At 39.4% G+C, this 12,458-nt stretch overlaps 1 protein-coding gene across 3 annotated transcripts in view; it reads left to right on the top strand.

Annotated features, from left to right (window-relative positions):
• CARMIL1 (capping protein regulator and myosin 1 linker 1) overlaps positions 1 to 12,458 on the top strand; it is a 317,501-nt gene that overhangs the window by 233,964 nt on the left and 71,079 nt on the right. For all 3 annotated transcript variants that reach the window (XM_065884857.1, XM_065884856.1, XM_065884855.1), the window contains exons 25-26: positions 7,843 to 7,971; positions 8,859 to 8,990. In XM_065884857.1, the coding sequence (XP_065740929.1) occupies positions 7,843 to 7,971; positions 8,859 to 8,990 (261 nt within the window). The remainder of the gene's footprint in view (positions 1 to 7,842; positions 7,972 to 8,858; positions 8,991 to 12,458) is intronic.

Genomic DNA, 12,458 nt, shown 5'->3' with positions numbered 1-12,458 from the left:
AAAGAGTGTTCACTAAAATGTTAATGATGGTTCTCTCAGGTGCTGTGATTAGGTGATTTTTATTCTCTTATACTTCACAGTATTGTTTGAATGCTTTACAGTAAGCATGTATTATTTATATAAGAAAAAGTAAAGCGATACGGTTAAGAAAAAGATAAACAGTAATTATGAATATTAGTGAAGTAACAGGGAGTTTTGAGAAGGAAAACATTATTTTGATCTTACCAGTGCCTTAAAAAATCTAAATTTTTTTCCTGCAGCGGACCAATATTAGCCTTTAGTACTTTATGGTTTACTGTTATTTCCTGGTTTTAGTGTTTAACATTAAAAGCAATGAGAGTGCTAAAATCTTACATAGAACCTTTGCCTTGGGTTCCTTTATGAGCTACCATAATGCAGGCTTTTCTCAATACAATATCCTTTAAACTTTTTTACTCATTTACAGGGGTTTTGCTCATCCAAAAAAATTACTGCCACAACCTTTAATGCTAATTCTTAAAAGTAGGTTTCGTCTTCTCAATCAAGAGGAAATTATACACAGGAGGCATATACAGATGTTTCATTCTGCATGGGTGAATAAATCGTTCTGAATTATTTGAGTCATTATGTAGTAGGTATACTGCCACCTTTTTGCTTTAGGGATTTCTTAGGACATGATGATTAGCAGTTTTCAGACTTTAATTGTTTCAGTGACCTTAGGGAGAGATTTATCTCCTTCTTATTGAAACTTCTTATTGAAGTTTCCAGAAATAGGAACACAGAAAGAATAGACCCTCTGTGACTACTTCTGCCAACCGCATAGCCAGTCATCATTCCTGGTGACACTGAGGGATTAAATATGTTTCAGTGAAACATTGAAGTCTCATAATTGTTCGCATATTTGATTTTGTCTCTGGTCTTTGTTTAGGAAAGACCTTCACATGACGACACTCCACCTCTGACCTTCACATGACTCAACATTCCACCTCTGCTTTTTTTTTTTTTCCACCTCTGCTTTTGATCGCTTCTTTTCCATCTTATAAACCCTCTTACTCAAGAGTTAGCAAACTTCTTCTATAAAAAACCAAACAGTAAATAGGCTTTACAGCCTGTATGGTCTCTGTTGCAACTACTCAGCTGTGCTATTGTAGAGCAAAAACAGCCATAGACAATATCTTCATGAATGAGTGTGGCTGTTCCAATAAAACTTTATTTACAAAGACAGGCCCAGAATTGATAACCTATGCTAAGCCTTCTCACCCTTAAAAGAAAAAACAAAACAATTTTATTGCCTAGGCCTATTTACTTAGCACACTCTCTTTCCTTCCTTTCATGTGCAGGTTTTTATACTTGCTTTCATGACTTCTTTGCTACCCACTCACTTTGCAACCTTTCAGAATGTGCCCTCTGTCCCAATCTGTCTGCCGAGATGGCTCTCAATGGACCTGGTCACCGAGTCAGAGGCCTTTTCTCCCTCTTCGTCTTTTGATGAAAGGAGGCCGTCCGTATGTGTAGTGGTCAGGAACTTGGGCTGTCAAGTCAGATGACCTGGATTTAAGTACAGGCTCTGCTATTCCCTCTCGGTGGGAACTGTTGTTAGTCATTTACTAACCTCTTTATGGCTTGATTTCATCTGTAAATATGGGGAAAATGACTCAGAAGGTGCTGTGACAATTCAGTGAGGTGATGCGTGCAAAGTACTTGGCTCCTCACTGGTAAACATTGTTTGTAGCTATATTTTTATTATCACGATTATTATCATTATTATAGACTGTTTCATCCTTCTTAAGACGCACTTCTTGGTTCATCCAACAGTGTGCTGTTCTGAATATTTTTCTGCTGCTCTTTGTCTCCTTTCTACATAACTTTCTCGTTTTATCCTTCAAATGCAATCATTTTTCAGAGTTTTGTACTTAGTGCTATATGATCTGCTTCTGCCATTTTTAACTCTCTCATCTGTGGATGACTCCTGGATCTGTCCTCTCAGTCCCTGTTTCTTTCCAGAAAATCCTTTTTTCCAACTGCTTCTTCAGCATCTTCATGCAGATGGCCCTCTGATATAGCACGGTCACTAAGACCAAACTCATGCCTTGGAACAACCGATTTTGCCGTTTCTCTCAGTGACATCATCATTCGCTGAGGATAGAGCTCCTGGAGTCATCTTGGATGCCTCGTTTGCTTTCTTCATCCAAGGTCACTATTCACTGCCCATTTACCTTCAAGGTGTCTTTTACAGCCATTCTTTTCTTTCTGTTTCTATTGCCTCTCCTCTTGTTAAGGCTTTTTATTAACTCCCTCCTATGTCTTCTTTTACAAGCACTGCAAAAACTAGTTTATTCATCTTCTATGTCTCCTTGTGCTTTTTTTTTTTTTTACATCTTTATTGGAGTATAATTGCTCCACAATGGTGTGTCAGCCTCTGCTCTACAACAAAATGAATCAGATATACATATGTTCCCATATCTCTTCTCTCTTGCGTCTCCCTCCCTCCCACCCTCCCCATCCCACCCCTCTAGGTGGTCACAAAGCACCAAGCTGATCTCCCTGTGCTATGCGACTGCCTCCCACTAGCTATCCATTTCACGTTTGGTAGTGTACACATGTCCATGCCACTCTCTCACTTTGTCACAGCCTATCCTTCCCCCTCCCCACATCCCCAAGTCCATTCTCCTGTAGGTCTGTGTCTTTATTCCTGTCTTACCCCTAGGTTCTTCATGACATTTTTTTTCCTTAAATTCCATATATATGTGTTAGCATACAGTATTTGTCTTTCTCTTTCTGCCTTACTTCACTCTGTATGACAGACTCTAGGTCCATCCACCTCACTACAAATAGCTCAATTTTGTTTCTTTTTATGGCTGAGTAATATTCCATTGTATATATGTGCCACATCTTCTTTAGGTTGTTTCCACCTCCTGGCTATTGTAACTAGAGCTGCAATGAACATTTTGGTAGATGACTCTTTTTGAATTATGGTTTTCTCAGGGTCTGCGCCCAGTAGTGGGATTGCTGGGTCATATGGTAGTTCTATTTGTAGTTTTTTAAGGAACCTCCATACTGTTCTCCATAGTGGCTGAACCAATTCACATTCCCGCCAGCATTGCAAGTGTTCCCTTTTCTCCACACCCTCTCCAGCATTTATTGTTCGTAGATTTTTTGATGATGGCCATTCTGACTGGTGTGAGATGATATCTCATTGTAGTTTTGATTTGCATTTCTCTAATGATTAATGATGTTGAGCATTCTTTCGTGTGTTTGTTGGCAGTCTGTGTATCTTCTTTTCTCCTTGTGCTTTTTACAGCCCTTTTCCTTTGTATCAGGGAAGCAGAGTCACTGTGAGTGTTATGGGGTAAGAAATTTTTAGATCTTCACAATTGTGGGAGAAGCTGGAGGAATAGATGTTCTATGCCTTGTACACGGTGTTTGAACTCCTTAGCCTGTGCCTGAGTCTTACACAGTCTTGCCTCAACTCAGCATTCCAATCTGATCTCCCACAATAAGGTACCTCTGTTCCTAATCAGGAAATAGGAATCACGAGTGGCTGGATATGCCATTGCTTTTATGTTCATTCTTTGCTTTTAAAATTCCCTTCTCTTTTCTCAGTTTGTAGAAATCTTTCAGGACCCAGTCTAAAAGCTACCTTCAACATCAGCTACATGTGATCCCTCCCTTGACTGAAATCCTTTAGAACTTTCTGTCATTTATTTAGTCATCGAATAAACACTTATAAGGGTCTGTGATATGGCAGGCACTGTTACAGGAGATGGAGCTTTGGCAGTGAACAAAATGTACCTGTCTTTGTGGATATTACATTATGCAAACTTTATATCTTGTGTTATTGTTAATATGTCTTTCCACTTCTAGATTTTTACGTTGCTTGGTGGCAAAGGGTATATCTTACTCAGGACTGTATCTCATTCAGTGCAAGGTGTTGAGTATATTTCTTTTGAATTGAATAAAGAAATAGATGTGAAGGAAGATAAAATTTTCCACGAGTAAGCTATTTGCTGGGACTGAGAACGGTTGTAACAAGTTGCAAGCAACCAAAGATAGCATTTATTGCTAATGGTTCTAAGTTCTGCACTTGGGTTCTATAGCCCAGTATGTTTGGAAAAGCCTAAGTGGTCACCACCAAGTGACATTTGAGTTGCTGTGTGATTTAGTTGCCAAAGAAGCCAATTTGACTTATACCACATAAATGAAAGTATATTTTCTACGTTAAGAAAGGTGATAGCCCCGTTCAGCTTACTGATCCACTCTTCCTGTGTTACAATCTATTTTATTGAGGGGGGGGGGCATGTTTTGTGACGGTCTTAGATGGAGGGAGAATTCAGAGAAGTGACCTGGGGTGGACGGGGTGGGTGGCAGTCAGGGACCACACAATGGTGTCACATTAGAATGGTAGAAGGAACTGGGAATGTCAATCCTGAAGAAGAAAAGATTAGAGAAGAAAAGATAGTTGTGTTCAAACATGGGCAAGACTGTCACATGGAAGAGAGCTTGTGACTGTTCAGAGTGCTCTCAAGGGGGAAGACATGTGACCTGTAGAAGAACATGGGAAGACAGATGAGGGCTCAAAGAAGACCAAGTCCAAGTACATTTCCTTGGAAAAAAGTGAGCTTCTCAAACTATGGCAGTTAACAACTTTCCTGGGGTGCTTTAGAAAATGGAACACTAGGGCTTAGGGTAAAGTAGGGAGTTGAAAATCAAGAGCCCAAATGCAGTCATCTACCCTGAGGTCTTTCATGAGCAAAGAGGTGACAGTCTTTCAGACTGCAGTTTCCTTTGTTTTTATTTGTGTATCTTAGGGACTTGAATATGAACTGAGAGTCAAAATCCTTGGTTTCCTGTTTTCAAAATCTCCAGTTGGTCCTCTATGTAATTGTTCTGTGTCATCTTAAGTAGTTGCACTTTTCTGGGCCTTGAGGTCTTTAGTTGCAAAGCATCTGAATGTGATCTGTTGGGCTGTGCTGAACCTTAGCAAGTGTGTGTACAGAAGAATCTTTGAGACTTGTGAGATTTAATGTCTTATTTGAATCGAAGAACGAAATTTTTATGTTTCTTTTGGATGTGATTTTAAAAGTTCTACTTAAAGACCATTTTGCTGAGTTCATTTGGACCCTCTCTCCTTGGTGTATGCTTAATGGCACACGCTTCAAGGGTCTCTGGCCTCTCGGGATTATTAAAGATGATCAGTTTTATGGTACCACATCCACATGCCTCTCAAATTAGTCTTTTGTGGCCTCAGATGTATATCAGTTCCTTTCTTAGTATGGGGTTCATTTTGTTTCTTGAAATTAGGTATTCATTCTTGGTGAGATATGAATTATTGATGACCATTTTTGTTTCAGAAAGCACAGATCAATACAATAGTTGGAAGAGCTGGAATTTATGTCAATTAAGATTAAAAAAAACATAGTTCTCTTCAGGACTCTGTGTAAATGCAGAAAATTAAGATGTGATCCCTGCCTACAAGCTTAGATTTTGGTTAGGGAGATGATTATTATATGAGAAGCATTATTCATGTAACTTCTTTTTCCTACGAGAGTCGCACATAGCTCGCTTATGTAGCCTCAGTACATTTTACAGTCATAGGAGCTGTTCATTTTTTTTTTTTTACTTTTATTTGCATTTATTTTTTGTGTCATTTATTAGTAGGCCATAAGTTTTTGTTTCTTCAGTTTCTTCTGGGATATCTTTTTCATCTGTGCAACCTCCTCTTCTGGTTTAGGAACAATCTGTTCTTTTTCAGTGAAGATCATCTCAGTGTGGCAGAGAGAGCTCACGTATGGGTTGATCTGACCATGAGCTCTGTAAGTCCTGCACCCTATCCTGGGGGCTTTGTTCACCTGGATGTGCTCAGTGACCAGAGAATCTACATCTAAGCCCTTAAGTTCAGCATTACTCTCTGCATTTTTGAGCATGTGCAGTAAAAATTCAGCACTCTTTTTTGGGCCACCGACCCTGCGTCCAGCCCCATTGTTTGGCCTGGCCACACCTACCAGCTCCACCACTGTAAGGGCGGAATGGCACACATTGCTTCTTTAAAGTGACATCCTTCAGATACTTGGTGGCTTTTCGGATATGTGTACCCTTAATGGCCTGGGCAGTTTCACAAGTGTTCTTAAAGTGAACGTGAAGATTTGAACCTCTCGACTTGCATGATTTTGTGGGGTTTTCTGGGTCAGGTGAATAACGAACCATTTTTAGAGGTCATACATCAACATTAGCATCACTGACCCTTTGTCAAGAGACTAAGTGCTTTGAGTGATGTTATTTTACTGGGTTGTCTTCATCATACACTAGAAAAGAAGATGGAGTAGACGTTACGAACCTGATTTTTTAAAAGAGAAAGGCAGGAGAACTGGTGATGCTGCAGCAGGTAGACGCGGGCTCTATAATCAGACCTTCAGTTTGCTGAGCAGTGTAGTAAAGTTTCTATTATGGTGGAATTTATGGGGGAAGGAGGGCTCATTTTGGCTTCCTATAGCTGTTATACCAAATAATTCAAACTAAATAGAGAAGTGTGAATTTAAATAAAAGAGGTTGTTGCTGGATCGTCACCTCTGCTGAATGAATTATCAGGAAGGACACGACTTGATATGTAGGGTCTCTGGGGAATAAATAGTTTTTTTTTTTAAAGAATAGACAACCTGCAGCTCAGATCAACACACATATATGGAATCTAAAAAAGAAAAAAAAATGGTACTGATGAACCTAGTGGCAGGGCAGGAATAAAGATGTAGACATGGAGAGTAGACTTGAACACCTGAGGTGGAGGGGTGGGAAGCTGGGATGAAGTGAGAGAGTAGCATTGACATATATACACTACCAAGTGTAAAATGGATGGCTAGTGGGAAGCAGCCGCACAGCACAGGGAGATTAGCCTTGCGATGACCTAGAGGGGTGGGATAGGGAGGGTGGGAGGGAGGCTCAAGAGGGAGGGGATGTGGGGATATGTGTGTGCGTGTGGCTGATTCGCTTTGTTGTACAACAGAAACTAACACAGTATTGTGAAGCAATTATACTCCAATAAAGATCTATTAAAAAAATATTGGAGAAACTTTTAAAACCACCCTGTAGTTGTCTTTTTGTTCAGATAGCTTTGTTCACGTTTCTCTTTATACATACAAATAGAATAGAGCATAATCTTACCCTTCTGTACTAGTTTTTGTCCACAGTAGTGATCTGCCAGTACCCTGTGGGTTTTATGTTTAAATCCATGAAACATCTGAACGTGATTCAGATGTAATTAACATGGGAGAAGGACCTTAATAGAATAGAAACTAGATGTTATTAACTTTATTATTGCCTATGTTAATATAATAAGACCTCAGCTTATGCTTGTTTTGGTAGAAAATTACCTGATATAATTGAACTAATTAAAAAATATTAATTTCCAGGGATGTTCTGATTTCCATAATATTGAGACCAACTGGCTGTGGGCATCATTTTGTCATCAGCTGCCTCAGAGTTGTACATCTCCTTTTTCTGTTTCCTCAGTACCCAGCACTATGTCTGACACATAGAGGGTACTCAATAAAAATTAATGAAGGAGAGTTGCTATGAAGCAAAATGTCACTGAGTAGCTATGAGATTCTGAATCATCGAGAAATATTCACTTTTGTTCTACATGCTGCATTTCCTAAGGCAGGAGAGGGGACCAAAACCCCTTACATGTTTGTTTGGAATTAACGTTGCTAAAGGTTTCTTATAGAAATAGATAAATTAATAATTGGCTATAAGCTGTCTTCTTGAAGATTCCAGTTAGGAGAAGTATTCATCCTCATTCAGTGTTTCCTTTTGTCGGAACATTGGCTGTGCTGACTTGGGTGCTTGCTCTCCTTGTTACGTGTGGAGCAGATGATTGACAGAATATGTGTGAAAGTACAAGATCATCTCAACTCTTTACGAAACTGTGGGGGAGATGCTGTCCAGGAAGATCTAAAATCAGCAGAAAGGCTCATGCGTGATGCGAAGAACTCTAAAACGGTGAGTTTCACTTCCAGCTACGAGTCCTGTGGAATAAAAAGACTTTAAACTTCTTAAACTAGTTTTAGAAACTAGTTCTAACTAAATTTACTTTTCTACCCGATTTCAAGGTTACTAACAAGTGGCAAGGTGAACTGAGTTAGTCTTTGCCTCCTTTCTGTACCCGTGCTAATTACCAATAATCAAAATACAGTTGTCCCTCAGAATCTGCGAGGGGATTGGTTCCAGGACCCCCTGCAGATACCAAACTCTGTGGATGTTCAAATCCCTTATATAGAAAATGGTGTAGCACAGGTGGGCCTCCTTATCCGCGGGTTCTGCAGCCTCGGATACAGCCAGCCGGCTGTATAGAATTAAAAGCAGAGGGTCAGTGTGATTTACAAAGGGTATAATCAGGTTCTAGGTAACTGGGAGGTAGTTGTAGTTTCAGTGAGTAGCAACTCATTGCACGTGATTCTACTGCCAAACTGATAGCACGAAATTCTCCTCTGTCACCTCTGAAAGGAAGCTTCTCTCAACTTAGACTGTGGTCCCCAAAGTGTGATTCCATAGAGAAAGGACTAACTGGGAGTCAGAAAACCTGGGATCTGGTCCAGGCTCTGCTATTAGAATCACACAGTCATTAAATTTTATAAGTAGGAGGAACCTCGTGGATTAGTCAAATACTCTCACCCCCGAGATGAAGACATTAAGGCACAAACAGGTAAGGTACTGTTCTTCTGGGTTTAAAGCTGGACCTCAGTTTTTTAATTGGTATAAAGGGCCTTTCATCAAGACGATCTTTGTTTATCTCTAGTATTTCTCAACCCTGTTTTATGAACTCTGCAGTGACTTTGGTGCTTATTTAAATATTTATTATGGAGAGGTTACTTTTATTTTTCTTACAGTTGTTACCAAATTTATACCACGTTGGTGGTGCATCTTGGGCGGGAGCCAGTGGCTTGTTATCCAGTCCAATTCAGGAGACCCTGGAATCAATGGCCGGAGAAGTTACGAGAGTTGTAGATGAACAACTCAAGGTTTGTGGTTTCTGTTATTTTGGAAAATGGAATCGTTATGACTTAACTATGTATGATAGCATTTCATACCATGCTATCCTATATCTTATAGGCGCGTGTGTGCGCGCACGTGTGCACATGTAGTACAAATTGAATACCGTGCCTCTCCCAGCTTCATCTGTAGTTTTTGGAATAACTTTTTGCATAATAAGGTCGAGTAAAACCTATCAAGTTTAATTTTGTTTTTGATGGTAAATCTCTAACCGTATTTAACGTATGACAGGTTGCCACTGATAAGGGAAAGATTGATTTTTGCTTAGAAAGAGAAGTCTGCTTCATGAAAAAATATCTCCTGTTACTACATTCGATTTAGAGAATGGGAGAGATGACGGAGCTCTGTGCTCACACAAGCTGCTGCGTATATGGAGAGTTTGCCACTAGGTAAAGAGCTGGTTGAAAGATTAAAGAGGGATTTAGAATGAAGTTACAAGGCACCCAAAGTAGCAGAGACTTGTCTATAGGCTCATAGGTTGAAAAAAAAAAAAAAGTCTTTGAAATTTAAGTGACGAGAGTAACCTAAGACCAGCTTTTTCCTAAGGTAACTTCAAAAAACAGCTACAGCAGAAGACATTTCACTTTCTGAAAGTTTTCATCATTTTCAATCTGTTCAAGGATGCCTTAAAAAGACCTTGTCTAAATTTCTGTGTTTATTTGGTTCGTTTTCTTCTGAGAACACAATTGCTATAGCTCAGAGGGATTTGATGAGCAGCTCAGTCATAACTTTGCAACATGCTAATTATTCTGTTTGTAAATTTAATTAACGTGGGAGAGAACGTTGTGGATTATTTAGGCGTTTAAGCCCTTTCTTCCTGTAGTACAATACAGAGAGACTCTTGTGTATCATTTTTATTTTACTTAACCGTGGTTATTTTGAATACATTCTGAGCAAAGACAAAGGGGTAGGAAAAGGATTGGTTGGTTGATAGAGAGTTCTGCTAGATCAGTTGTTACCTAACAGCACTTGTTTTATCCTCCGTGAAGGATCAAATATGTAAAAAGGATACTTTCTTACACATTTAAAATAAAGTCATCTTTGTTGCTGATTTACTTCTGACTGTAAAAAATGAAACTACTCTTTGTGAAACATTTGAACAGTAAAAATCACTTGAAATCCCGGAGACAGCATCATTTTTAATATTTTAGTGAATTTCCAAACATTCTCTGTCTACACACACAATTTTACGTATGTGATCATACTACATGTACTTTTTTAATATTTGGTACAATATCGTGAATACAATTCTAGATCAGTGAGTACTCATCAATCATCCTTTTAGTGGCTACATGGTATTTCATTGTATAGATGTCCCAGTGTACTGGAGAAGCTCAGTCCTCCTCTGTGTCTCTCCTTTACTTTCACACACAACTCCTCACTTTTGACACTTCTGGTCACCAGATGTGAGGGGCTCCCCCCCCCCCCCCGAGCTGGGTGTCCTACTATTTAACTCAATTCAGACACTATCTACCTGGAGATAGCATTAGATCCCACAGTTTAAGGTCTCAGTCCCACAAAGACTGCCCCCGCCCCACTTCAGATACCAACTGGAAGTCCAGTTTGTACCTGAGCTCCCGACCAATTGGCAGTAAACCGAAGGTTCTTACAACCCCTCCTCCAATTCAATTAACTTGCCAGAGTGGCTCCCAGAACTCGGGGAAACACTTATGTTTACCAGTTTATTAAAGGATATGATAAAAGATATAGATGAACAGCCAGATGGAAGAAATATACAGGTCAAGGTATGTGGGAAACGTTTCAGGGCTTCCATGCTGTCTTGGAGCACACCACTCTCCCGCACCTCCACGTGTTCACCAACCCTCTGAACCCATAGTTTTGGGGTTTTGATGGAGGCTTCGTCATGTAGGCATGGCCAGTCATTAACTCCATTTTTAGCCCTCCTTAGGAGGGGGGTGTGGAGCTGAAAATTCCAAGCTTCTAATCATGGCTTGGTCTTTCCAGTGACCAGCCCTCATCCAGGAGCCATCCAAGAGCCCACCCAATAAAGCAAAAGACACCCCCACCACCCAGGAAATTACAAGGGTTTCAGGAGCCCTGTGTCAGGAACCAGGATCAAGGACCAAATATTAGAACAAAAGATGCTCCTAGTGTTCTTATCACTTAGGAAATTACAAGGGTTTCGGGAGCTCTATGCCAGGAACTGGGGGCAGAGACCAATATATATTTTCTATTATCTCACAGCCAGCATAATTTATTTTCTAATTTCTGATTAATCCTATTGGAGTCAATGCCTGTAGTTGATCCATTCCGAGGTCAAATGGGACACACATTTTATATGTTCGTATGTATTCACAGACTGTTTTCCAGTAGTGTACCCAGTTGCTTGTTTTGTCACACCCTCACCAATACTAAGCATTTTAACGTTTTAATATTTTTATATTTTAATATTTGTCAGTGTAACAGGTTAAAAAAAATCTCATTTTGTCTTTTGGATTTCTTTAATAGCCAGTGATGCATCAAGTAATTTTATTATCCATTTGTATTTCTTCTTTTGTAAATTACATATTTGTATCTATTGCCTTTTTCCTTTAAAGTTTTTGTAAGAATTCCCTATATACTAAGAATGGACTGTCATTTAAATCAGCATGAAACGTTGCAATTGGAACTTTCCTGTCAGCTTCCTATGGGCACTTGTTTCAACTGGTCTAAACCACAAGTTATCCCTTGAAATTTTGGTCCATTTCCTCCCCAGCACACCAGATGGTTGGAATTGACTCTTGCCAGTCATTCTTGGAAGGGAGTAGAAGGCAGAGGTCTAAAGTAAAAGGCATTTGAGTTTTTAAAAGCCTGAAATAATAACAATATATTTAGGACCAAAAATATTTTTCTGTAAATAGACATTCCCCAGATTTTTTGAGGCTGACCTTTCTGGCCCCTTGTCAGTGTCACCAGTGTTCTCCGTTCATTACAGCTTCCTTATTTGCCAGTGTCATCACCTGCTTTTCTCATTCTATCTCTGAGGTCCCAGGCTCCCAAATGCCCTGATTTTTTCTCTTCCCCACTCCCTTGTTTTCTTTACTCTCAATCCTTTTGAGTTGCAAGTTCTCTTCCCTTCAGGGACTTCTGGCATGAATCAAAGCAAATCCTCAACCACAACTTCTTAATTAAATGTTACTTATTAATTTCCCTTTCACTGAGTTCACAGTTTTTGATACTTTCAACAGACTATAGACAGTTACTTCCTTTCTTTTTCCTTCCAGTTGACCTGACAAGTGGACATCATTTTATGATTAAAAAAAAAAAATTCCCATTTATCTATTTATATAGCTTTCCGGCACCTTGATTTCCTTAAAATTATGTAGGAAAAGAATGTATTTTTACTACAATCAATATTCAGTTTCTTAAATTAAACAACTGTGTCCTTATTTATTTCACTAGTAGTAGTATATTTTGTTTGGTTAAAAAAGAGTCCT

This window comes from Phocoena phocoena, chromosome 10 (assembly GCF_963924675.1).
Source record: "Phocoena phocoena chromosome 10, mPhoPho1.1, whole genome shotgun sequence".
NCBI lineage: Eukaryota > Metazoa > Chordata > Mammalia > Artiodactyla > Phocoenidae > Phocoena > Phocoena phocoena.
This window is presented reverse-complemented; position numbering and strand designations above follow the sequence as displayed.